Source organism: Marmota flaviventris, chromosome 8 (genome assembly GCF_047511675.1).
Source record: "Marmota flaviventris isolate mMarFla1 chromosome 8, mMarFla1.hap1, whole genome shotgun sequence".
NCBI classification, from domain to species: domain Eukaryota; kingdom Metazoa; phylum Chordata; class Mammalia; order Rodentia; family Sciuridae; genus Marmota; species Marmota flaviventris.
Genome location: NC_092505.1, coordinates 56,241,831 through 56,269,274, shown reverse-complemented (window position 1 = coordinate 56,269,274; position 27,444 = coordinate 56,241,831). Strand labels below are relative to the sequence as shown.

The 27,444-nt window shown below is 48.0% G+C and overlaps 1 protein-coding gene across 1 annotated transcript in view; it reads left to right on the top strand.

Moving 5' to 3' along the window:
• The window catches only part of Pdia5 (protein disulfide isomerase family A member 5), a 90,106-nt gene that overhangs the window by 37,387 nt on the left and 25,275 nt on the right, over positions 1 to 27,444 (top strand). The window contains exons 6-11 of the mRNA XM_027936098.2: positions 1,600 to 1,692; positions 5,540 to 5,600; positions 10,285 to 10,352; positions 18,620 to 18,711; positions 18,803 to 18,874; positions 24,997 to 25,133. Of these exons, the coding sequence (XP_027791899.2) occupies positions 1,600 to 1,692; positions 5,540 to 5,600; positions 10,285 to 10,352; positions 18,620 to 18,711; positions 18,803 to 18,874; positions 24,997 to 25,133 (523 nt within the window). The remainder of the gene's footprint in view (positions 1 to 1,599; positions 1,693 to 5,539; positions 5,601 to 10,284; positions 10,353 to 18,619; positions 18,712 to 18,802; positions 18,875 to 24,996; positions 25,134 to 27,444) is intronic.

Genomic DNA, 27,444 nt, shown 5'->3' with positions numbered 1-27,444 from the left:
GGCTTTCCACACTCCTGACGTCCATAGTGCACCCTAGATTGAGGACACCTACACCACGTATTTCTGGAACAGCAGGCTGGTGGGCACCCACTAGCATCTTCCTCACATGCCACGTGGGCAGGCACCTATGCAGCTGTGGGTGAGTGTGGGCTTCAGGAAGGTGCTGCCAGTTCCACTTTGGCTCATTTTGTCACGGTGAAGCATTGACAAGGGACTGTGAAAGGACAGGTCTGCCTTTTACTGTGGCAGAAATGGCTGTTCTTCCCTTGCCAGGAAGTACTTCACAGTTTCATTTGAACAGCACTTCATTCAGAAGTGCTACCTGAATGAGACCCTACAGAGGCTTGGCAGTCTCCCATTCTCCCCTAGTAGTTCTTTCCGCATCGGAGGTTGCAGAAATGGTGAGCCTTGCCGAGGTCCTCTTTATGTGTGACCAGCAGATGGGCTGAATGCATCTCATTAAAGGGGTGTTTTCTCACCTCAGACCCCTCCCTCCCAAAACACATGTGCATGTGCACACAGACCCTAGCACCCCACCCCCTCCACACACACACCCTAGTTTAACATCTATCTGCTCATTGGAGCTTGTTCAAAGTTGACTGAAGTAACAGGATTTTCCTTTATCAAACTGTGGACTCGGAGAGCCTGGGGTGTTGACACAAGCCAGCAACTCTCTCCAGGGTGGGAAGGGTGGAGGTGTGACTGGTCTCTGGCAAATCTTTCCTGGTTCTCATAGACTGAGAGTCATTTCCCAGAGTGACCGTCTGAAGGGAAAGAGAATGCCACATCTGTCCACACCAGCAAAGCGCTGCAGGTGGGGCGGGGAGGGCAGCAGGAGGACAGTGCTCCTCTTCTCTGCCCCTCAGATACCTTCCCCAGAAGGAGGGGAGATGGGGTCAGTGGTCCACATGTCAAAGGCCAGCTAAGCTATTTAGCCTTATTCCCATTGGTCTAGAAGGAGGGTCTGCAGGGAGAGAAATATAGCAGGGCTTCTGGCCATATTGATAAGCACCCTGCCCTGAGGGCTTCCCAGGCTGGGACCATTGATCGACTCAGCAGAGGATAGTCAGGATCCAACCTATTCCACAACCAATTTAGAAATAGCAAGCAGGTAATAAGTAAATGTGTTTATTTGCTTATGGGATTGATGGTTTAAGTGACTGCAGAAATATCTACTTGGGACAAGGCTAGAGACCTTTATTCAGTTAATTGGAAAGGCTTCTTGAAGGAGGTAAGATTTAGTAGAAACACTAGTGTGTCTCTGGTTTGAATAAGTCGGTTCATTGTCTGAAATTTCTATTTTTTTCCATGAAAATGCATAATTAAGTATGGATCAGCTGAACAGGAAGGTGTCATGTGCTTGACAAAGCCTGGTGGGAGTGATGGAGGTGCTTAGGGGCACTTAGCATTTGGGGGTACTTAGCAATGATGTCAACAGACAAAGGAAATAGCTCACCCTTCATGCATATGCCACATACAGTCCCAAGCTCTGCACTGCATGTACCTGGGACTCCAGGCAGGGAAACAGGGCAGTTCCCTATTTCCCCACCTCCCTCTTTTCCTGGCTAAAACACATTTTTTTCTCTTTGTTCTCCTCAGTCCATAGTGGCCTTTCTGAAGGATCCAAAAGGGCCTCCATTGTGGGAGGAAGATCCTGGAGCCAAAGATGTTGTTCACATTGATAGTGAAAAGGTAATCTATTCTGCTTCAGTTCTGATTTGGTGCAGTTTCCCCGGTACCTGGCCTCCAAAGGAGCTGAGCCGAGGAGCTGAGAAAGGGGAACTGGACCAGGACCCTAATGTTCGATTCCCCTTCTCAGCTTTGTGATATAATCAACAAGTTACAGGTTGACTGCCTGAGGACTTTCTCCATCTTTCAACACCTTATTTAATTTATTTTAACATGTTTTATTTTCTTTTCAAGAATATTATTTCAAATATCCCCCTAATGGGTGTGTAGCTGAGTGATAGAGTGCTTGCCTAGCCTGGGAGGCTCAGGGTCTGATTGTTAACAGCTCATAAAAATAATTAAATGAATGAATACATATCCTCTTGTTATATCATCGAGATGTTGCTGGGCTTGGTTTTGCATTTTTTTTGACTTGTTTTTTAAAGTGGATTGTTTTTCTCTTTTAAAGAATAATATGAGAATAAATAATCTGATTTAGGTTGAATTACCAAAGACATGGGTCAGGTCTCTACAGTTCTGAGTCATCATGTAACTTTGAACACGTTATTTATCCTCTTAAACTTCAGTTTCCAGAACTGATTCATTGAGGGCTAGAAGGGCAGGCCTAGCTTACAGTCTGCCTCCTTTCCTAGCTGAGGTCCAGCTGCCCTAGTTCCAGGCTGCCCCTCCCCTGGCCTGAGTGTGCATCCTATCCACACTCACCTGTTTGTATCAGTGCCCTGTTGGCTTAGCTGTGCCTTCCCATGGGGCTGGGCAAGGACCTCTCTGTTAAGTTTCACGTGGTCTGTGCGGCATCATGTAGATGGAGAGAGAATGCTTGTTCTTATTGTGGTAAAATAAAACATAACTTTAATCTTATTCTGCCTTATCTCCCTTTTCACTTAAAATTATTGAGTTTTTTTTTTTTTTTTAAGAAGGAAATATTTATTTTGGCCCAAAGTTTTGGAGGTGAATTATACCAACTATCCAATGTCATATAACATGGAGATTTAGAACCCACAGTCTTTATTTATTCATTTTTTTGAGAACGGGGTCTTGCTGTGCTACTCAGGCTGCCTTCAAACTTGTGGGCTCCAGCGATCCTTCTGCCTTAGCCTCCTGAGGAGCTGGGAGTAAGGTCCACTCTACTCTCTCTCTTTTTTTTTTTTTTTTAATATTTATTTTTTAGAAGTAGTTGGACACAATACCTTCATTTTGTTTATTTATTTTTATGTGGTGTTGAGGATCGAACCCAAAGCCTCACACTAGCTGGACAAGCACTCTACCACTGAGCCACAACCCCGACTCTGCTCTTAACACTCCCTACCACAAAAGGAAATGGTACCTTACTTTCCAGAGGAGGGTCACGTGATCTTGTGGGCAACCCAAAGAGGTCAGTTTGTGGTGATTTGGTTTAAGGGGCTGGGCATCAACATTCCCTGGGATAGAAGTGCCAGTATAGGCCAGCTTTTTTAAGACATGGCATATGTGAGAGGGGAGTGGGGCAAGTGTCAGAAGAGGGTGGCATGGTACCCAGAATAGGAAAAAACAAAGTGCCCAAACTGATTGTTGCTCCTGAGATGATAAATATTTTTAGTTTCTCTGGAAAGCAATTGCTTGGCACCTTCCTATCACAAATGTCATGTCCTGAACTTCCTAAGATTGTTCTTCCATAGCTGCAGGAATATTAAGCAGAAGTATTTTCTTCACCCCTGTCAGTAATCTTGTTGATATTCTTTGTGCTCTTTTCTCTCATGCAGAAATGCAAGGTGTAGCTGTTTTTCTGCTTCTAGAATCCCCACATAAAATAACTATAAGTTCAATTTCAGGTTTGAATTACTGATTGAATTTGTAGGCTTAGAATTCTGTACTTGGTGAAAGCAATTAAGCATCCTTTGCATGTAATATTTATTACTTCTCAATATATGAAACCAAATTGCTGCAGGCTCAATAAAACCTTTTCTTCTCACATCTTTTACCGGGTTTTCTCTCCAGAGATCCCAGAGGTAATTTTTAAAGTGTTTGTATCTGTCATCCCTAGTTAGGGTCAAATATATCGTGTGAAATTTGTCAGAATCAAAATGGAGTCATACATGTGAAGCCCTAACAACAACAAAATAATAATAAAATAAATAAAGCCGTGAAGTTAGGAAGGAGAGGTTCTTATATGCATTTATGCCTGACAACAGGAACTGGTGCAAAAGATTACATCAGAACCACATCCTTGCACAAGGTCCTGCAGCTTTATACCTGTAATACTTCTGCATAGACATCTACCCAGTGACTGGTCAACCCTTGGACTGATGGCACCCTTGTTATTGATCTTTGTGGCCAAGGATATTATTTCAAAATAACTTATGTCATCCTCTTCATTTTACCCTTAAAAATTCCCCTTTATCCCATCCCCTTTTCACTTGCCCCTGGCCACCATGCTGGCCTGTTCAATCTTCCAGTGCTCCCTGTATACTTCCAAATAAACAGCATGATCATTTAGAGACCCTTTCTGGTTGTTTTGGTAGTCACTTGGTCACTAATCCTGCTTGAGAACCAGTCTAAATCCTCTAGTTATGTAAATAAAAATAAGCTTTTTCAGGATTTATTGAGAACCTCACCAAAAAATTGCAATCTTTTTTTTTTAATCTATCAGCAAATTTTTAAGTAACACACATTTGTTGTTGAAAATAGGGAAATATAACGTAACCCTTAAAAACCCACAAATCATCCCATACCTTTTCATTGAGAGATTTCCACTGCTGATATGTTTTGTAAGCCTTCCAGGCTTTTAATGTAATGCATACATAAATATTTTTACTCACAAAAGTGTCGGTACATTTTAGTGCCGTTTTGTAACTGGCTCCCCCTCCCTGCTTAATGTAACATGCACATCTTATCATGGCTTTAAGTGTTTCTCATCGCCCTTCGTAATGCTGTGGTGGTGTTCCATTGTGTGGAGTGTGCCATCATTTATTTACCTAATGCCTTGTTGCTGCCAGAAGCTGCATTTTGAGTTTTTCTCTTATTTTTCTTATTATTCAGAAGAAGAAAACCTCTAATTTTCTTTAGTGAAAACTGGTTAGAGGAGCTCATTTTCATCAAAATAATGCCATGTCTCCTTGCTTCTCCGCCCTTGATGGACCCGCTTTTTCTCATCCATCTTTGGCTCTTGTTGGAAGAACAGCCTCTATCCTGCTGACACTTATGTCTTCCCATTAGCATTGTTGTGACCATTTGTCTTTTTACATTTATTGTGTTTATTTAACAAATCATTATATATTGCTTAATAATGTGCCAAGCTCTGATCTAAGGATTTTGCAAATAAGAATGAAGCCTTTAGGCTGTAACCTCATGGAGGGTGGGGCAGGCCTCATCCTTACGCCCCCCCCCCCCCCCCACTGTGAGTTCAGTGGAACACAGGTGGAGCTGGGGAAGAGATGAGTGGACGTGGGTTGACCCCGTGACCACAGCCAGCAGATACTCATCTGGCCAAGTGGGACAAACAAGAAAACAGCTACCTTCGCTACCACAAAAACCACTCCCAAAAGTCACATGAAGGGGCCACCTTTTCAACAGACTTGGGACAAAAATAACTCCTTGCCATCTTTTATTGTTCAGATGGAGCCAAAAGTAAAGCCAGTAGCCTGCTTCTGCACCAGTGGCCCTCGAGTCTCCTTAGGGACTCAGTTTCCCCCTCTATGATATGTAAGAATGGTCTAGAATAGATCCACTCTGAGATTCTTCCAGCTCCTGATGTGCTAAGGCTGTGTTGGTGTGACTTCTGATGTTGACCTCCTGCTGGGCAGGGGCAGGGGGAGGTGGCATCCTGTTGGGCATTGTATGTGACCTGCCAGTGTTGTCTCTCTTTGTGCCTCAGGACTTCAGACGACTCCTGAAGAAGGAAGAGAAGCCTCTGCTCATGATGTTTTATGCCCCCTGTGAGTGAACTGTTCTTTGGACCAGAGTCTGTCTCTCAGTCTCTGAGTGTGGCGGGTGGCTGGGGTTCCTGGGGGCAACTGGGAGCCAGCCCTGGTCTCTCTTGTCTGTTGGTCCACCTGCACCTCTGCCTTTCTCTTGGCCTTTCACTGTCTCTTTCTCCTGTTGTCCACGTTGGTGCTGTCTGCACTAGAATTGGCAGCCTTCTGTCCTCTTCACCTAGAGCTCCGCCCGGCACAACAGGGGAATTGGCTTCACCTTCCTGCGCTCCTCTGCCCCCCGCAGACCCACAGACCCATGTGCCCTCAGTCTTCCTCTCGGTGATGCTGCTGTCCCTCAGGGACACTGCTTCTTACCATCTGGAGCCTGGCCTGTCTCTGAGGCTGTAACTCCTTCAGCTCTGCCTCCTGCATCCTTTTGGGAGAGGTGGGGGAACCAAAAGCAGAGAGAAAGTTGGCCCCAGAATTGGGCTTCATCTTTATATGAGCCCATAAGCCGTGTGGAATGGCAGAAGGTTCATTGAAATGACAACCAGAAGACCCAAGATCTAATTCCAGCTATGCTAACAGCCAGATGGATGAGCTTGGCCAAGTTCTTCATCTCTCTGGGTCTTAGTTTCCACATCTATAAGAGAAGGGGTTGAGTTAGAGCAGTGTCTTTCAAACTTTTTGACTGCATTTCACAGAATTAAAACTATTTTATATTGCAACCCAGTACTGTTAAATATAATGTTATATGTAAATAAGTTTCACCAAACCATTAGGATTACTACCTGCACTACCACTACTTACCCTTAACACTTGCCAGCTGCTCTACCAGATGTAGTATACACTCTTTTCTGTTTTATTACAAAATTATTGGGTATACCTACTGCATCATGAGTCTATAATAAAGGATCAGCAAACTGTGGCCGATGGCTGGCCACAATGTTTGTAAGTAAGTTTATTGAACACAGCCCTTCTTATACATTGTCACTTTTTTTTTTTTTTTTTGTGGTGTGTGTGTGTGTGGCTGCTTTTGAGCAATAACAGCAGATTGAGTGGTTGTGACAGACGCTCTCAACTGCAGGGCCATTCCTGCAGTCCCAGGGGTCCCAACCCAGAGTGAAATCTGAATAAAAGCCTGGTAAGGCCCTTTGGACTTAGACTCTGGGGACTTCACATGCCCTTCAGGAAGCCAGAGGTGTCACTGTCTGCCTGAAGGCTGGAGAGAGAGGAGGGTGTCTGGTGGAGGGAGGTGGGTATACCTGCGTGTGTATGGCACAGGCTATGGTACCAGGCTTCTGTTTACCACCACCACTCCCTTTTTTATTTTATTTTATTTTTTCATTTTCTGTCTTTTTTTGTGATGCTGCAGCTCAAATCCATACATACATACAAGCCTCACATACAAACACCCTGTCACTGAGCTACATCCCCAGCCCTTCAGTTGACTCTCAGAAGCTCATCTCGGTTCCTCCTGCCTGACTTCTTCCCTGAGTTTTCCCCTCTGTGCCAGTGATGGTGGTGAGAACCCTGTCTAGATGCTCCACCATGGGGTTTACGGTGACACTGCCTGGCTTGTCGTGACAACAGCCTCTCCCCAGCCCAGACCTCCTCTCCAGACTTTCCCAGGCCCAAGGGCGTTCCTGCCCGTGTGACGGGGCCTTGGCATTCACCTGCAGACCCTGTTCTGCCCAGAAAGCCTTTAACCTTGGCTCATTCTCCTTATTAATGTTCACTAGTTGGTTTTACTTTGTTTTCTCCTCAGAGGGATTTTTTTTTTTTTGGTACCAGGGATTGAACCCCAGGGGGTGCTTAACCACCAGGCCATATCCTTCATCCCCTTTTTATATTTTATTAGAGACAGGGTCTCACTGAGTTGCTTAGGGCCTCACTAAATCGCTGAGGCTGGATTTGAATCCATAATCCTCCTGCCTCAGCCTCCCAAGTTTCTTGGATTACAGGCATGCACCACCATGCCCGGCTTGGAGAGATCTTATTAACTGCCCAGCTGTGAATTACTTCAAGGGTCACCCTGCCTCCACAGACCCTGGAGGGGTGGGGCCTCCTTTGGTTTACCTTACAACCCTTCAGGACTCAACATGTTGGTGAAATAAATCAGGGTGTGTGTCCATAGGCAGTGGATGTCACAAGGCAGGATTATGGCACAACCATGCAGGTTTTTGTGGAGTGACATTAATCATTTTGAAGTAACGGTTCACTAGCAGTTTGCATCTGATGCTTGTCTGGCCCCACCCCCTCTCCAGGCTGCCTTGCAGTGTGCCTCTCCTATTCATCATGGCAGAGATGTGAGCACAGTGATTATCTTTATATAATAGAAAGTTGGAGCGGGGGAAGTTAGGAACTTCTAAGTGTCACAGAGCATATTAGTGGTGGGGGAGGGAGAGAAAACTGAGTTGCTAAGTTAACTTTTGGTCGAGGATCAGATTGCATGGCCTCCAAGGTCCCAGGGACCCTGGGACTTCTTTTGTTATATGTGTTTTTAATGAAATAAACTTGTGCTTTTATTACACTAGTCCAATCCAGCCTTCACAGCCTAGCCTCATAATTTAGCTTACTCCTGGATACAAAGCAATTCCCAGCCTGGGATGTCTGTTAGGATTCAGAGCCTCTGATCGCATGTGGAGTGAATGAACCCAGAGGCAGCAGGAGTCTTTCACTGTGACAAGGAATCTGGGTCCCCAGGACCTGCTTATTCAGTAAATGTTTGTTCACTGAATTAATGAGAAAATAAAAGGGCTGTCTGCTCTGACTTTTGGGCTTTGAGAATGATAATTAGTCTTACCTTTTCCCCTGTCTCCCAGTTGAATCCACTGAAAGATAAACTCAGATAGGAATCATACTACCAGCTCTATTTTTGGTAAAGTTAAATTGGAAACTGGCTTGGCCTGCAGCTTCCTATATTATTCTTTCCTCTCCTCTTCCTTCCAATAACTTCACCCAGAATTTCTGGCCTCTGCCCTTGGGGACAGCTGGATGGCATATCACCTGTTTGGGGAACAGAAAAGGTAATGTGGCTATAGGCTGCAACTGGGTAGAGCTGGAAGAGAGACCACAGTGTAGAGACAGGTGAGCAGTTAACTCCTGATGGATGATTGGCCCAGCGGGTGTCACACTCAAGTCACTGAGCACAGAGGCTGAGAATGAGAGGAAGGCAGCTTGTGCACCCTTTGTTTCCCTCCTGGGAGTGGAGTGGCATCCTTTTTCTCCTATTGAAGGGTTTTTCCACCATGAAGTAGGAGACTGACGTGTCTCCTCTCAGGGGCCTCAGTGACTCATGCCAAGGGCCAGGCTCTAGCCACTTCCTGTGTGCGTGGGGTGTGTGTGTGTATGTGTGTACCTACAAACCTGTCAGGCAGGAATGTGGGGGAGGGGCTGTGGGGCATTTTGATGTTTCGTGTCAGAATCTCCTGTACCTGCATCTTGCCCAGGAGACTTGGTGCTGGGAAGGTTCAGGTGGTACAGGAGGAACTGCACCTCCTCCTGGTTCTGTAGTGTCTGTGCCTGGCCCCGAAGGCAGGAGACCCCTCTGATCTGGATTACTGTGTTCACGGCCTGCCAGGGTGCTAGCTGGACATAGATTAGAGTTTTTCAGGCTGCTGCCACGTGGGCCCTGGCCCAGCCCTGCCGAGTGGAGATGAGAACCAGCCTGATGGGTGGTCCCAGGCAGCTTTGGTTTCTGTGGCCTACAGATGCGTCTGAAAGCCTGTTTTGCAGCACAGCAACTGTCAGAAAGGATGACAGCCTGGCATGTCAGAATTCCTGGTGGCTGAGGAAACTGCTTTTCATGTCCATTGCGGTCAGTGCAGAAATGTAGTGTCCCGTGTTTGGGCTTAAATCAAGATCTTTCTGAGGTCGTAGCAGATCTTGGGGATCTGGCCAGCCTGACCTGGAGTCCCCCAAGACTGGGGACATTACCACCTCAGGAGAGGAAGGTATCCATGTGGACCACAGAAATCCCAGAGAGGGCTGAGCCAAAGTGTCACATGATCCTCTGGTGTCAGAACCGGGAGGGGCTTGAGGTCATCTGGCCTAATATCTTTTGCCACAAGAAGAAACAGCCCAGAGAGAGGAGATGACTTGGTTACGGCTTTAGCAAGTCGAGGGAAGATTAGCGCCATGTCCCGAGTCAGCCTGGAGCTCTTCCTGCAGGCCGGAGCCAGTGCTGTTCACGCTTGGCCTGCCCTGGTCATTGCTTAATTATCCCTGTTAATGGAAGGGAAAAGAGCCATGAAAATCCCAAAAGTCATTTTATGGTCACAAGATTTTTCCTTCTTAGTGGCTTCTGCCTCCAGTATGTTTATAGTCCCTTGCTGGGTGGTGAGGGGCCGCTTTTCACTGTGCAGGAGGAGATTGCTCTCAGGACACCTCTCCTGGTTCCCTGAATTCCTCTTGTGCTCACCAGCCACGAGGAGCTGTGCTCCCGGCTGTGCTCCCCTCCACTCATGGCAGATTTGCTTATTCAGTCTGACATCATAGAGGGCGTTCTGGGCACTGCCCGTTTTGTGCCACTGAGACTGTAAGCTCTCTGAGGGCCTGAGGCCTCTTTCCCCTGTTCCTTTTGCGTTCCCAGGGCCCAGGACAGCGCTGAGCTTCATGGGGTAGAGGACAGCCTGAGGGGAGGAGGGCAGAGTTCAGAGTCCCCGCAATAACCAGGGTTGCTTTTTCTCCCATCTGTGACCAGGGTGCAGCATGTGCAAGAGGATAATGCCGCATTTCCAGAAGGCTGCGACCCAGCTGCGAGGCCACTTCGTAAGTGAGGCGCCATGGGCCAGCAGAGCTGGGTGGCTCTCAGGCTTCACAGGGGCAGGGTGCGGAGGGAGGGCAGGTGTTGAAATGATGAGGGGGTACTGACCCTGCCACCCAGGTGGCTTCTAAAACAAAGCTTTGCATGTGTCTCAGAGATCTGTTCTCTGTGAAGGTTGAGAAATAGCTCAACAGAATTGCTGGGACCTGGAGTTTGGCACCCGTCAAAGGCTGGTGATGAAATAGTAAAGAAACCAGCAAGCCACACCTGTGGTAATGCCGAGAGGCCAGATGTCAAGGGCAGAACAGCAGGGGACCAGAATTGTTGGGGTGGGCTCTAAAGAGGTCTGAGGAACCCAGTGGCCAAAAAGAGGTCGGGGACATGCGGGGTGGAATAGAAGCACAGAGCAGGCTCAGAGTGGCCGTGCCTTGGCCCACTCCATTCCACCATCCCTGCCTGGCTTTGTGTTCCAGTGTGATGAGAAGAACCTCAGAAAGCAGAGCAGAAAGAGGCAAGCCCGGAAAGGGAGCTAGGAACCCAGCACGCAGGCGATTCCTGAAGGAGGGAGGGCGGGAAGTGGTTGAATATAGGTGTGCACTGGAGATGCCCATCTTTAGGGGACAGGAAGAGGAGCCATTGAGCCGTCAGAGAAGTCAGAGCAACCAGGATGGTACAGAGAAGGCCAGGTGTTCATGAGACAGAAGGAAGTTTAGGCCTCACCCAGGAGGGCTGAGGATCAATCACTGGGTGCTCCCTGCTGTCCTGTCTCTGCCAGGCTTTTCCTTCTGTGCTATGTGCCCAATTATTTATTTATTTATTTTACTGTGACGAGCACTATTTCACTGACAACTAAGCCATTTTTAAGTATAGAGTTCAGTAATGTTAAGTATATTTACATCATTGTGAAGCAGATATCCAGAAGTTTTTCATCTTGCAAAACTGAACTCTCTGTCCATGGATCATGAATTCCCCTTCCCTCCCCACCTCCAGCCTTATAAAAACCTTTCTATTTTTTTTTTTTTAATTTTCAACGACTTTGACTATTTTACATCCCTCATATGAATGGTCATAAAATATTTGTCCTTTTGTGACTAGCTTATTTTGCATAGCATAATATCACCAAGGTTCATCCAGGTTGTAGCAGGTGACGGGATTTCCTTTTTTAAGGCTAAAGAATATTCCACTGTTTATATGTACCACACTTTCTTGATTCATTCGTCTTTATCCATTCACGTTAATGGACATTTGTGTTGCTTCCAGCTCTGGGCTGTTGTGAATAATGATTGCAGTGGACTTGGATATGAAATCTTGCCTCTAATTATTTTTGATAGATGTCTATTTATTTTTATACTTACCCTGAGTAGCGTGCTTTCTTTTGGTGGCAACAGACTGGCTCCTCTTGGAGCATGAAAAGATCCATACACCTTTCGTGGAAGGGGGTCAGAGGCCATCTCAGTGGGGCTGGCCCAAGTCCCATTTAGAGAGATCTGAGGTCTTGAAATTGCATCCTGATCCTTAGGGATCAAATGAAGTGGTGATTAACTCCAAGGGAACTTGTGAAATCTAAGTGACAGCATCTGGATGTGGGGATGGCCACTAGCCAACTGCAAAACTGGCTTGGAGAGAACCAGTGCTTTCTCTTTTGACCTCATTTTTGGGGCAACACCAGGGTCCTGCTTGCTTCTCACTAATGAATTTTTAGAAGCTTGCCTGGAGATGTTTGGCCTTGGGGCAGGCACATCACTCTGGGGAAATTCCACTGCACATTTTTGGTGTCTCAATAGATACCATATTTTAAGATTATTTAGCCTGGAGAAAAGACTTAATTACCCACTGTGTTCTCCCTGCCTGTGCAGAAAACTGCTCGGCTTGACTTCCAAACTCTGTGGGGTGGGCTCTAAAGAGGTCTGAGGAACCCAGTGGCCAAAAAGAGGTTGGGGACATGCGGGGTGGAATAGAAGCACAGAGCAGGCTCAGAGTGGCCGTGCCTGGCCACTCTGGATAAATAGCTCCAGCCCCAAATCAGATCGTGAATTATCCCAGCCAGCCCCGTCAAAGCAGAAGAGGACTTGATGCCAATCACGTGCCACTTACGGACCATCCTTAGCTGGTGCTGCATCTGCTGCCAAACTCAGTCTTCCTCTGGGCCCCCTCCCCTGCCACCACAGAACTTATCTAATGTGCTCGGCCAGGTGCATCCGTCCTAGCTTTTGTTCCATGTCACACTCTTCACTTTGGGATACTAATTATGACATGTGACCTTCCTGGGTGTAGGAGCTGGGTTTGAGTCACGTCTCCTCCTTCAGTACATAGCACAGGGCCATGTTCACGGGAGGTACCCAGGACATCTGATGGAGGAACAGAGGTGTGGTTTATCACTCACGGGTATTTTTATTTTAAGCTCTTTATGTACAGTGATGTCTGGCTTCTGGCATTTTGTTTTGTATTGTGGGCTAAAGCTTGAACCCGGATCCTGGTGCATGCCAGGCTAGCATTCTACCACCAAGCTGTACTCCAGCCCCGTTCTCCTCTCTTAAGGGAATCCAGATCTTTAGTATTTTATGACAGGGACATGGGGGAAGGAAGTTCTTGGGACTGGGACCCGGGTTCACACCAACCTCTTTTGCAAGGTTGGTTCTGAAGAGCACTTGTGCTCAGAGGAGCTGCTGTCATGCCTGGGCCTCAGTCTAGAGGTGTAAAGGTGCCCCTTCAAGGTCGCTGGATGATGTTGCAGGAGTCAGGAGGCTTGTTTGAAGCCAGCAGTGGCCAGGGCTTGGTTGCCTGTGCTCAAGGCATCTGTGTTGTGAACTCAGGTTACCTTGTTTGTGTATTATTGCTTGAGGTTTATTTTGTTCCATTTTTACTTTAGATTTTTAGGAAAATTTTTTCTAACCCTTCCCAGATACATAAAAGGGGAAGGCCCCTGGCCACCATGGGTACCACTTGCTTTAGGAGGCTTCTGGGGGCCAGGACTCATGGTAAAGCGGCAGCTCCCCAGGGCTGGAGGCACTGGCGACCAGAGGTGTTGATTGCTTTCTGTCTTCACACGTGTAGCCCAGCCTGGCTCGCAGATGGGCTGCTATTCCCCAGGAATCAAACACTCGCCCCTTCGCACCACTGAAACCCAGCCAGCTTCGAGCTTCCTGTCTTCTCTTCGACTTCATCATCTTTGAGCCCTTTTTGGCTGGCTGCGTTTGTGGCAAAGGTCAGAATTCTTCCTCCTCTACAGGTTTCTTGGGAGGTATCCAATGTGGTGATGTCATAAGAAGGAAGCCAGGCCAGGTCAGGGATGAGCGGCCTTTGCCATTTCCAGATTCAGATCTGCCTCTTTTTGGCTGTCACTGATGTCTGGTGAGTCATTGCATCTGTCCTCCCCACTGCTTGCTAATTGACATCCTCGTCCCCGGCTGAGCTGCTCCCTGTCTCGGCAGCCATCAGAACGAGCCCCATTCCTGTCTGCCTCCTCTCCCCAGCCTTACTATTATCCATGTCCACGCTGAGCCTCAGAGCTTTGCCTGGTCTCTTGTTCACCTTGGCCACAGTGGACCAGCCTGGGTGCAAACACTGGGAAAGGGAGCAGTTCTGGTGACAGATTCGTGTAGATCAGACGCTTGTGCTGGCTTTTGCCAACCAGCTGGGAGATCTTGGGCAAGCTCCTCTGCCTTGGAGCCCCCATTGCCCCATCTGTGAAATGGGGCTGATAAATGCCAACCCTGCCCTTTCGCTAGGTTGTTGTGAGGTCCACATGTGTAGGAACAGCTCTGTGGCCTATGGAGCATGTGGTAGATAAAGAGGACTGACCCTCCACCCACTGGCCTGAACCTGTTCCTCCCACTCACTGGGTGGGGGTGCTCGAAGACTCTGCTTTCTCTTTTTGGCATATGGAACATGGGCCTTTGGCACCATGCTTTCCTTGTCACTATGGTCTGTTCCTCAGTAATTATCTCTGTCCATAGCTTCAGCAAAATGTAGCTCTGGTGAGCCCAAGTCCTTCCCCTAAGCTCCAGTACCACATGTGACAGCTTGCTTGACATCAGTTCAGATTTTTTCCTCCTGGGTCCCAAATGCAGGATATCTAAAATACACCTCAGCATCTATTGCCAGCTTTCCTTCAGGTCCCCTTCTGAGTCTCCCAGGCTTCTGCACGAGCTTGTCCTGTGTTGTAGCCTCATCAAACATCTCTTCTCTCACGTCCCTCTTCTTGCCCCTGCCCACCATCCTGGCTGAGGCTCTCTTCAGGCACACTGGTTGTCAGAAGCTCTGACTTGTCTCCCTACCCCACAACTTCCCCCTACACAGTGGCGTCAGACCAATGTGTGTTTCTGCATCCATAGATTCAATCAACTGTGGGTTGAAATATGGAAAGAGATTGCCTCTCTACTGAACATGTACACACTTTTTTTCCTTGTCATTATTCCCTAAACAATACAGCATCACAACTGTTTATATGGCATTTACCTTGTATTGCATATTAACGTAGAGATGATTTAAAGCATGTGGCAGAATCTGCTTAGGCTCCATGCAAATGCTGCTCCCTTTTTAGTAAGAGACTTGAGCATCCGAGGATTTGAGTATCTTGAGGTGTCGCAAGGAGGCCAGCACCTCGCCAGGGTAATGTTTCCTGCTCAAGGGGGAATAAGCCACCTGAGAAAATAAATTCTGGAGTAATTAGTGAAGAAATAAGAGGCAGAGAATAGATTTTCAAAGCAGAGCGCCTGATAGGATCTTTCAGTCCACACAGGAGCTGGAAGAGAACAGCTTAAAAAATGGCTCTGGTTGTTTATTTAAGGGGGTATGTGAAAGGCAGGGATAAGGTTTTAGGGGTGGAGTCTTGCTTCATGATGTCTTGTAGTCAACAGGTTGATTGGCATCTTGGCAGGCCACACCCATCTCAGGTGCTATGCCAGACCTTTGGCAGAGCTGGGTGGGAGTTCACATGTATTTGGGGCATCCTACAGCAGGCTTGCCACTGTACAAGTTCTCAGACACCAGACTCTCCTACTCAGTGGGCTTCCATGCTGATCTCGGCTGTTCACATTTTTTTTTTTTACTAGTAATGAATTTATTTGTATCTTAATTTGCACGTTTCACAGGTGGCTCATGACATTTGGGGAAGGGGTGGAACCGTGCCCCACCCATATACAGAAGGACAATGACTTAAATAAAAGCAGCCGGGTTAATAAAAGCTGCACTACTTAGACCTTAGTAGCACTCCATCACCTCCTGAATAGAATCCCAATTTCATAGGCAGCTAAAGCCTTTTCCAGAATAATGCCCCCTGCCCCCAGCTAACTTGCTTAGCCTTCTGTCCTTCTCCTTTCTGTGTATCCCACAGTTCAGTTAGGTGGAAATGTTCTCCATGTTTTGGGCCACGCTGTCTTGCCTCCGTTTTCCCTTGGGAAAAGCTCACATGCTCCCTGCATCATGTAGCTTCCATGATTCATCCTGGCTGAGGGCTGAAAGTAAAAAATAACACGTCAGGTGTGCCAGCTGTACAACCCCACACACGTGTGTTGGCATGTGTCACAACCGTGACCTTAAATTTGCCTTAGACCAAAGACCAGGTATTTTGCCTCACATGGCTTCAAAAACTCCAACTCCAAAAAGTATGCATAATTGTTCAAAAAATGTATATCTCATTAACTAACCAGTGCCTCCAAAGTCACCCAGAAGTCCTACAGAAACTCAAGAGAATTAAGAGTCACCCCAGGGCTGGGGATGTGGCTCAAGCGGTAGCACGCTCGCCTGGCATGCGTGCGGCCCGGGTTCGATCCTCAGCACCACATACAAACAAAGATGCTGTGTCAGCCGAAAACTAAAACATAAATATTTAAAAAAAAAAAAAAAAAAAAAAAAAGAGTCACCCCAAGCAATGGCTTCCCGGGGAGGTGAGATTTGATTTGCTGTAAGGGATGGATGAGTCTTGAGTGGCATCCAAGTGCTAGAAATAGGCATCCTTAGGAATGGGACCAGAAAGCACAGAATGGGGGCCAGGCAAGAACCGTGTGTGTTCTGGAACTAGGAGAAGAACCACAGAGGCTCTTAGTAGTAGTAATAAAAATCACTAATTCATCTGGAGTGTTAAAGATGCTTTGCTTGTGGGCCAGGGTGTTACTCAGCAGTGGCCTGGCATATACAAGGCCCTGGGTTCAGTCTTTAATTACATACACACACGTACACACACACACACACACGTACACACACAAGCAAAAAAAAAAGATGCTTTATTTGTTTATTCACATTATCTCAGTTAATCTCCACAAGCACATGGTGGCTGCAGATGGGGCAAAGAGGCACTGTGACTTGTCCAAGGAGGAGATGAGTCTGCCAAGTGGGGAGTCAGGACTCCAGCCCAGGAGTCCTGAGCAATGAGCCCCTGCTCTCAGCTGCTGCTGAGCTCCACAGGGCCTGAAAAGGCAGAGGTCCAATTTCCTTTCTGTGCAGAAATCTCGAGCTGTCTTCTTCCCAGGTAAATAAAAAATTGAGACCCTAGCAGGTATACAAAGAAGAGTTTTGTAAAAAAGGATTCAAAAATGAGATTGGGACCATATGGGCTGAGTATGGAGTTGGATTTTAGCCTATATTCAATGGGATTGGGAGGTTTTTGTGCAGGGAACTGATGTAATGAAAGAGGAAGTCGTGTACGATTAATCTTATAGTGAATGTGCACTGACGCAAGGGAGATCAATTAGACAGAAAAAAAGAACTTTAAAGTAGACGAATATTACTGGAACAGGCTGAATCAATCGGGAAATGAGCAGGATGGCTTTTAGAGGGCTCCAGGGCTTCTAGTAAGTTCTGTTTTAGGTTTGTTCTCTATTCTTTGCAGCATCCCAAAATGGCCTGGGGAAAAAACAAATCAATGATTTAGCAAGCATTTATTATGTACCTGCTGTATGCCAGGCATTGTGTTAGGTACTTGAAACAGATGGAAAGACACATCAATATGCCTCTGGGGATAGAGAGACCAGAGGCACATGTAGTCTCCGTCACCAGGAAAATTTATAGGAAGTAAGAACCTTGATGGTCACTGAACACTAGTTCTGTGCTAAAGCTGTTGACACGGGTTATCTCATTCCATTCTCTTACAAGCCCTGTGACTATATCATTACCCACATATTCCAGACAAGGAAACTTGCCCAGGGTGATTTGCCCAGGTCTTGTCTTCTGGTGCATTGTCCACTGAAACCAGTTGTTCCTTTCTCTTCCTGTGTGTCCTTATGTATTGGAAATAGTGAGATTGAGCTTCATGGGCTGCTTCTCTTATGCCGTAACTGCTGTTGGCCCTGTGGAACTTCCTTTCCCCTTGCCTCTCTGCCACCCTGCTCTGTGGACAGTTCTCCCCTGTCTGTCCATGCTAGGGATGTTCCCTTATAAGAAGAGATTCCCAAGTCCTGCTGCCTCACCCAGCCCTAGAGAAGAAGGTACCTGTTGCAGGAAGGGAGGAATCTCAGGGGATGTTGTATTCTGGGTTGTTCTTAGTACTTAGCCCCATGTCAGTAGCATAGCTACTAAAAGCTACTCTTTCCAATTCTGGGGTGTTGGCCAGGTGGATCCCTGGAACCAGAACTTGTTGGCTTCTGTGGTTATGGTCAGATGAGGGTGAGCGTCACAAACAGGAAGAGGGAGTTAGGGAGACATGGCAAAGTCTGAAGGAAGGAGAGGTAGACACAGATACCTTGTTTCTCATGTTGTACCTGAGAACCACCCAGTCTCCTTGACCACATCTGAGCCATGAGTTCTGAGAACGTCATGTGTCAAGTGTAGATGGAAAGACTGAGGACGGCCTTGAGGTATGCGAGAAGTATCTGAGGCCTTGTACTGAGCTCAGTGGTGTCTGAAAGCCACTTAATCCATAACCTAGGAGAAGGGCACAGCCTGAGTTGACAAGGGCAGACAGAAAGACATACAATGCATTTGGGTGGCATAGCCCCATTCCAGGTCCTGCTTGAACTCGGTAGCAAGGCCAGGTTTCTTCCTCGGCTCTCAGGACTTTGCTTTTTCCTCAAGCATGGCCACCCTACAGGGCAGGCATGAAGGAGCAGCTGTATGGAGTGCAGCACTTGGACACAGAAGTCTGACTCTTCCAGGGCTCTCCATTGTTAGTCCCAGATGGCTAGCCAGCCTGGCTCTCTAGTGGCCCTGGTTGTTCTTCAGTCTGAGAGAGTTGTCCCATCTCTCTTATGGAATGGACACATACACACACAGTGTGTTTAGGCACAGATAGGACGAGCGTGCAGAGGGTGGGCTAGTTCCTCTGCCTTCCCTCCAGGTGCTGGCCGGGATGAACGTCTACCCCTCTGAGTTTGAAAACATCAAGGAGGAGTACAACGTGCGTGGCTACCCCACCATCTGCTATTTCGAGTAAGTCCCCTGCTTCCCTTCTGGAGCTTGTCCCCTCCCTGATGGCGTTGACGTCCCTGGCTGAGCCATGCTGTTTCTCCATGTTTCTCAGGAAAGGCCGTTTTCTGTTCCAGTATGACAACTACGGGTCCACAGCCGAGGACATCGTGGAGTGGCTGAAGAAGTAAGTCAGGCATTAGGGTCAGAGGGTGTGCAGCCAGAGGGAGGGGGCCTGAGAGTGGCTTCTCAGTCACAGGGCTCTGTGGGAAGAGAGTGAGGAAGGAAAGGAGATTCATCGTGCTGCCTGCACGTGTGGCCACAGCTCCAGTCTCTCAGGGGTGGATCAGAAGGGTTTGGACTGCAGGAGTTGTGAGGATTTGGAATGCCTTGGGCCTGTGATGATCAGATGCTGGTCAGAATATGTCTCCCCTCTCCCTCTTCTGCATGACCAGGAGTTGGGATGGGGCCATCTAAACCTGTCAGTGCTCTTAGATTAGTCAAGGGCTTTCTGAAGTCTTATCACTTTTTTGTTTGTTTGTTTGTTTTTGTACTGGAGATTGAACCACTGAGCCACATCCCCAGCCTTTTTTATTTTATTTATTTTTTTAATTTCAAGACAGGGTCTTGCTAAGATGCTTAGGGCAACAAACAGGAGGAGGGAGTTAAGGCTTCACTAAGTTGCTGAACTTTGGGCTTTGAACTTTGGACTTTGAACTTTTGCTTCTCCTGCCTCAGCCTCCTGAGCTGCTGGGATTGCAGGTGTGTGCCATTATGCCCGGCTCCACATTTCAAATTGAATCTGTTCCCTGCCACACACTATCTGATGGATAGAGGCATTTCTCCCCCAGGATATCAGATTTGAGAAAAGTTCCACTAATGGTCTCTCTGAAAATAGAATTCTCACTTGAACATTTATTTCAAACACAACAGTGTATTAAATACTATGACGCTATTAAGAAATATTCTCAGGGCCTCAGACTTTACCTTTTTGCCTTCGGCCCCCCACCCCTCCAGACCCTGCTTTGCTGCGGTGTGCCCTCCCTGGTTTAGAATGTAACCACTGAATACCAGATCCCACCACTCATTGGCACCAGCCCTCACCTGGAGCCCCATCGTCCTGCGTCCTGATCACCCCTTTGATTGTTCTCACCTATCATAACAGCTAATGTTTTGAGTGCTCCAGTTTGTGGCTGACACTATTCTAAGCACTTGTTTAAACCTCACAGCCAGGTGCTGAGGCAGGTCTTAGAGACCTCTGTACTTCAGTTTGCATTGAGGTCCCTGAGGCACTGAGGAACTGTGGGAGAGCAGCTTGCCTGAGGTCCTAGAGCTGATCCCACTCCCCATGGAGGTGGCTCTCCACCATCCAGCTCAGCCTCCACTGAGTTCTGTCCCGAGTCCCCTGCCTTCCCCAGTTGCTAGTACGTGGGTGCTTATTGACACCCTCACTTTGGGGACCTACTGTGCAAATCCCAGAGTCAAATAATTAGTTAGCGAAAGATAGGGAGTTCAACGTATGTATTTTCACAATGGTAAAAAGGTTGGATTTTGTATTAAAAAAATTTTCTAAAAGCCCCATTGGAAACAACTGTTGGATACCTAAAGGTTGAAAACCTCTGTCTGCTGCTCTCCCCATTCCCCAGGGCCTGGAGGATGACGCATCCTTGCAGTCCCACGTTTGCATAGCATTTTTTATTTCTCCGAAGGATTTTCACATCTCTGTCCCCATCGGCTGCCTTATTTTCAGCCTCTGCCTGAGAAGGCTGCTCCCCATTATCATGTATTCATTGTCTCAATCTGGCCTTCGCTTTCCTATTTTCCTTTTTCATTTGATAATAAGCATGTCCTCTCCTCCAGCCAGACATATCTCACTCTGCTTTGGGAGAAGGTTTCAACAAATAGCAATCTCATTTGTCACCAGAGCATAAAAATCTGTCTGCTTCCCTCCCCCTTCTCTAACCTTTCCTGGTTTCAAAACACCCTCATATCTTTGGAAGGATAAGGTCTGGTTTTCTGTTTCTTTTTTTAAAGTGTTCAGAATCGCCTGCTAGCCCCAGACAAGGGGAGCACATCAGTGGAGTTTCTGAGACAGGTTATGACCTCCCAACTGGAGCATGCCACCCTGTCCTCCCACTCTCTCCTCGCTGTACCCCCACCCGGCTCCCCACAGACCTTGCTCTGGCCTTCCTGAACCCAGGGCCACCTGCCTGGACCGGCCCCTCTCCACCTCCTACCTCCCACTTCCCTCCTCCCTTTCCTCTCTAGTGGGAAGGAGCCCCTGTTCCTTACCTCAGGTTCATCCATAGTCTGAGGGGGAGAGATGTGGATACCTTCAGGGAAGGAAGGGATATGGTATGTGGGGTCCCTATAGCCCCTCCTGGCCACCCACAAATACTGCGTTGAGGCACACATGTAGGTCAGCCATGCTGAAGGTCGACTGCAGCCTGCCGCCTAATGGGGCATCCTGAGAGCTGCCTGCCCTCGTGCCCCAGCAGGAGTTGGTGATGTCACTGTGCTGCTCACAGGCTTGATTTTAAAGTCTTTTCTAATTTTAAGGATATTTCAAGTTTATTATAGAAAATCTCTAAAGTAGAGTGTAACCAAGAGAAAAAAAAATATATATATATATATATCTCCTGCCCCATTACCCAAAGCAATGTAATATCTTGGTGAATTTCCTTCTGGGTTTTTCCTCCACGTATACCCAGCTGTATGTGTGGGTTTTCCCTGTCCCATTCATTTTAAGTCTTTATCAGATTCCCCTCACAGTCCTGGCAGGTGGTAATGATCTCACCTTCCCTGGGCCTCTCTGTTGGCCTTTAGCCACTCAGGGCGTATGAGGCCACACATAGAAGGCCAAAGGTGAATCCAGCCTGGCTCACTTTCCAAATGACTTAATAAAAGCCCAGGAGAGAAGAACCTACATTCTTCTCTCTACCAGGTAATGTGGTGGGTGGCATGGAGAGATGCAGGTCAGGAGTCAGTCCTGATGCTCCAGTACGTGAGGTCCTGGAGCAAACACCCTGACCGTGGCAGTTGTCCCTGTTTTGGGTTGGACTAAGAAGGCAGGTAGGGGACACAGGAGCGGCTACGTGCTTTGGCCTAGCCACGTTTCTGCTGTGTATTCTTAAGCCAACCAGAGCTTAGTGGACATGAAGTATTCTTGCCTTACAGTGTTCCTAGTCAAATCTTCCCATCTATGTACGCGTACCTCCCTGAGATGAGGAACTGGTGTGTGGTCCTCAGTGCTAGAGAGCCTGAGACAGCTGCCCTCCCCAAACCACAGAGCATGTGACAGCAGTCAGAGGCCTGGAAGGGCTTGGAGAAGACATGAAATGCCCAAGCAGTGCCCTCTGAATGCTTTCATCTCCTCCGTTCCCTTTGCCTTGTGTTAAGGTTGCATCCATATTGGACGATTCTTATGGATAAGGTCATGTATGACATCTAGGAACACTTGGGTAGCATTTTCAGATTTACAAAGCAGCTTGCATGCATTCTCTGCCTTACCTGAGAGGCAAATGAAGGAAGGATCACACACACACACACCGTCCTACAGACATTTTAAGTCCAGTTTGCTTGCCTGAACTCCTGGAGCTAGTGAGCAGAGGAAGTCAGACCCAACCAGGTCTTGTCACTCCCACTCTGCTCTCTGTCCCTCTCTCCTCTGATGTCCTGCTGAGTGGATCTTAGCTTATGCTGAGCTGATGTTTCCTTCTCTGGTGCATCCGCTTGTTGGTGTTGATGCTCCAATATGGGGCCATAGAAAACCAGAATTTCTCTTGAAGGCAGTGTGAAATGGTTGAAGATAGCCAATGTGTTCTCTCATGTTTTCCAAATTAAACATCCCCCATTCCTTTAACCACTTTTCTCTCAAGTATTTATTGGGCATCTGCTGTGTGTTGGATTCAAAAAGTAAAGGGCCTCTGGGGAGGCCCACGGTGGAGGGCAGACTCAGTGCTCTGGGCTCAGAGCTTTGTTCATTTGCTCTTTCCAGCACATTTTCTTATCTCCACCCACCCTGCAGGCTCCACGGACATCAAACTTCTGGTCATCTGTTGGGTGGGAGTGAGGTGCTTCCCAGGACCTGGGGGTCCGGCTGCTCCAAGTTTAGTGGCATCTGTTTTCAGAAGGGGCTGCAGCTCTGCTTTGAGCCTGGTGCCTCTGGGTCCTTGGGGGCCCTCATCTTTGTGCATCACTGTGGTCCTCAGGCCCTGCCTTGGGCCCTGTCCTCGCTCTCCCCACCCAGTACCTCACTTTTCTGCCTCCCGTTTGTGAAGTTGATTTCCTAGCTTCTAATATTGTGCTGGTATCTTTTACCCTTTTCTGCTTTGTATTTTGTACTCCAGAGGATTCATATTTTTAAAAAACAACAACTATACTGTCACTTTGGTGGTTTGGGGGTACATTCTCCTCCGTGTTTAACCACATATATCTTAGGCTCTTTCATACATGTGTGACCCGACCAAGTCACAGCTTCTCCATCTTGTATTTATTCTCTTGCTGGATTTTTAAAAAAATTTATTTTGATTTTTGGATAGATTACATTAACATAATAAAAAAGCTTTTTAAAGATACTTACAAAGTATACATCAAAAAGCCTCTCTTCCACCCATTTCCTCTGTTGTATTCTCCTCCCACCCCCTAGAGGTAACAACTTCAACTCATTTCTTGTCTGTTCTGAAAGTCCTTATGCAGAAGCAAGCAAATATGAGTGAGTTTATTTTGTCTTCCCGTTTTTATGTGAGTTAATAAATCATAGACCATTCTGTCCATGTCCAGCAGTCTGTCCATGTCATTATACAGAGTGGTTCTTCCTTCAGTACTCAGCCCTCCATTGTTTGGTGGGACCTCAGTTTACCCTACCTGTCCCCTCCCTACCTGTGAATAATGGATTGTATCCAGTCTCTGCCATGTCATATAATCTGTGGTAAATACCTTCCAATTCACGTAAGTTTGTGTGTGTGCAGGTGTTCTTGAAGATGAGTTCCCTAGTGGAATTGGTGGTTGGGGGGTTCGTGGTTTGAATCCAGGAGTAAGAAGCTGGATTCCATGGTGTGGTCTGGGACCATTGTCTGGCTGGTGACTCATTCTGAAGCTTGATTTTTGCCACCAGTTCCATCTGACATTGGATATGCGTGGCCTGAGATGGTTTGCCATCTTCCTGCCACTTTCCATCTCTTGGGACCGGGGAGGCTGGGGCTGCCGGTAGGACCCAGTCAGAAGCACCAGTGTGGGCTTCCGAAGGTAACATCCAAACCCAGGCTTTGCTGTGGGGGCGTGGGGTGTTGGCAGGCTCCGTTGTGTGAGCCCTGCTGCTCTCTTTGATGAATTCTCCAGCCCTGAGCGCTGGAACTTTAAAATGTTTCCTACCATCAGCCCTCATGGGCAGGAAACAGTGGTTGTCTTTTCACATTTGTCATACTAAAGGGTTTTTTCAAAACTGCACTTAAGGTGCTTTTTTGGCAAAGGTTCTTGTGGCAGTAAAGCAGCAGGGATCCCAAGCAAGGGAGGGCACTGGGAGCCTTTTCCCTTGCAGATATCAGCGTGTAGTTACATACTATGGGGGTGGGCACCTGACAGGTCAGGCAGCGGCCCAAGGTTTTGCAGCTAATGAGTGGTGGCATTGATTTGGGCTCTGGGAGAACTGCATAAGTTTGTTCTTGGCCTCTGGAAGGATTAGGGAGGTGGTGTGGACACTGTCACAGTTAGGATACCCCAACCTTCTCTCCCTCAGGCTGGTCAGTGGTCACCCCTGCACCCCCATAGCAGCTTCTTCTCCCAACCTGGATTTAGTCTTTCTCATACACCTGGCCACTTTCCTTCCTCCTCAACCACTGCACACAGCCACCTCCCTCCATCTCCCCTGTCCACCCTCCACCCCCACCCTGCGGGGAGTACTGAGCACAACAGGGAGCTTTTCCAAAGGTCACACTCTCCACTGTTGATGTTTATTTTGGCCAGTTTGCTGATATTTTGCAATAGCTTGAGAAAGCTAACAAGCCCCCCACTTCTGGGAGGAAGTGAGATTTCCTGAACTGCCTACAGAGCGATAGCTGAAAGCCACTATTTGTACCAGGGTATGAGCTAAGTACCTCTCTGGGACTCTCAAGGGAAGTTGGAGGTGGGCAGGCCATGCCACTCATTCCATGACTCCTCCACCAGGCCAGTTTCTGGCATGTTAAAGCCCAAGCCCCTGGCATGGGACATGCCAACCCAGTGGGAGCTTTGTGTCCAGAGGGCTGGATTTTGTAAGGGCTTCTCAGGCCCCGGGCTTGCTCTGAGCTCTGCCTGTTTTTGGTCTTCCAGTCCGCACCCGCCACAGCCCCAGGTCCCCGAGACTCCCTGGGCAGATGAGGGCGGCTCCGTTTATCACCTGACCGATGAAGACTTTGACCAGTTTGTGAAGGAACACTCCTCTGTCCTCGTCATGTTCCACGCCCCATGTGAGTGGAACTCTGCTCTCCCCTCTGCCCCCTCCACCCTGCAGAGTAGCATGGGCGTGCTGCTTTGGGACCCAGGTCCAGCGGGCACTTACTGTTGGATGCCAGGAGCAGTGGCATTGCTGGGGATGCAATGGAGACAGGCGGGATCCCCGCCCTGCATTATCGTCAGAACCGTACAGAAGTCCTGATCAGGCCACAGGTGTCCCTGAGCTAGTGCTCAGTGAGGCTCCACCACCTGCAGGCCTGGGCTTCCTCTACACCAGCATAAAATGGAGGAGTCAGGATGGGAAGTGGTCTTAAGAGTCTACCTAGAGCAGTAGCCGACCCTCCTCATACCTGGGCTGGGGAACCAAGGCACAGAGAGGGCCTGTGCTTGCCGGGTAGCTGAGCAGGCATCACGAGGCCAGCTAGAGCCTCCGATCGCCCAACTCTAGACTGTCTTCTTTTTGCTTCACCTGGTTTCCGTCTCAGCCTGTTAGTAGGTATGTCGGCACTGTTAGCAGGTACTTGCAATAATGGCTGGAAGTCCTGCAGCTCAGGATCTTTCTGGGCCAGTGTCCTCCCCACACCTATGGAGAATGGAAAACTGATTTCCAAGAGGAGGAAGGCCACTCCTGGAAGGGTGAGCAAGGATCATATGAGCGCAAGGGGATGGCACCCCAGGGATGGAGCTGGCCCCTCATGGGTGAGAAGCTGGGCTGCCCTATCAGCACAGCCTGGGACAGGGCCTGCATGTGGGGTGTGTTCTCTTGTAGCTTCCAGCCAGCTTTTTGGCCCAGTGATGGTGAGTAAGAGATTATGGAGGAGAACAAAACAAACAAACATGAATTACAAGTTTCATGGATCAGTGTCATAGTTGTAATGTCATTGGATCCTCATGCTAATACTTGTGTGTTGTCACACTGATGATGACAGAGTGGCTTCCAGAAAGGTCATGTTTCACCTTACCCACGGTGCCACAGAGTGAGTATGATTAGTCCCATTTTGTAGATAGGGAGACTGTCACACAGAGAAATATCAGCTTGTCCACTGCTCCTGAGTACTGTACTTCAGACTTCAGGGGCCACAGAGACCTGGGAGGAGCAGGGTCAAGTCCTGACCCCAGGCTCCTGCTCACTCTCCCCTTCCCCGTAGCATCACATGCGTTTGGTTCATCCGGGAATTGTCCATAAACATACTATTACTCTCGACTTCCCTAGTTCCTCATTAAGAAGTGCTCACTTCTTAAGAGAATCTAAAGGAAAAGTGTTTCCTATGGTTCTTCTGAGTTTCTAGAAAAGAGATGAAAAAAGCTCAAAAAAGTAAGTTTCAAAGATATCTCCAGTTTGGGACCCTCCTGATTAAAGGCAATAACAGGCTTTGGAATGTGTCACTCCCAGATCTGCTGTGGCCTTGTGAGGTCGTCCCCAAGGTTAGAGGTGCCTGGAAGACTGCCACTGTTGGACAGCTGGGCTGCGCTGCCGTGGCCTCCCTGGCTCACTTGTGCTCTGCTGGCCACTCTCAGAGCTGCTGCTGAGGAAAGAAGGCCTTGCAGGAAGCTATGATGTTGATGTTGAATCCACAGTCACTCTACTTGTCTCCCTGTCCCTGCTATAAAGGCAGATACTGGCTGGCTGTTTTCACTTGTCCCCTGGGACAAGTTCACCCCCATCCTCTCTCTGTCTGAAGCAAGTGAGTCTACTGTCCCCTGGCCATTCATGGCTCTGTGTGTGTGAGTTTACTTCTGCTTCACCTGGAGTGAAGAGGGATCTGGCCAAGGCTGAGGTTGATGTCCTGATGACATTGCATCAGATGGCAGTGGCTGTGCACTGAACGCTCTTCTCTCTGTGCTCACCTCCTTATCTGGAAGCATGTTCTTTGACCTGGTTTAAAGGGGATTCAGAGTTCAGGATGGAGAGCTGAGAGCAGAGCTCTCTGTTGCTGGACTTTACACCTGGTGCAGAAATGTTCCAAAAAGCCCACAGTGATCAGGAAACCAGGGCAAGTGTCAGGAGGCCAGAAACCCACGATGCCATCCCAGGCTTCCCAAGTCCAGAAAAGATGACTTCTGCAAATCACAGTATTATAGTTGTCAGTCCATCCCAGGTCAAATAGGGAATAGTTTGGGAACAGACTGTTGCGGAGATTTAGGAAAATAGGCTGGGATCTGTTACGGAGCAGACCATTACATTCTACTTAGGACTGTTGGGTGTGCGGAACAGGGTGATTGGAATAAGCTGGCATACCTTGCTTAAGACATTTGCCAGAGTGAGTTGCTGTTTTTCTGAGCAAAGGAGAGAATCAGGCAGGATGGTGCCACTATGGGGGAGCA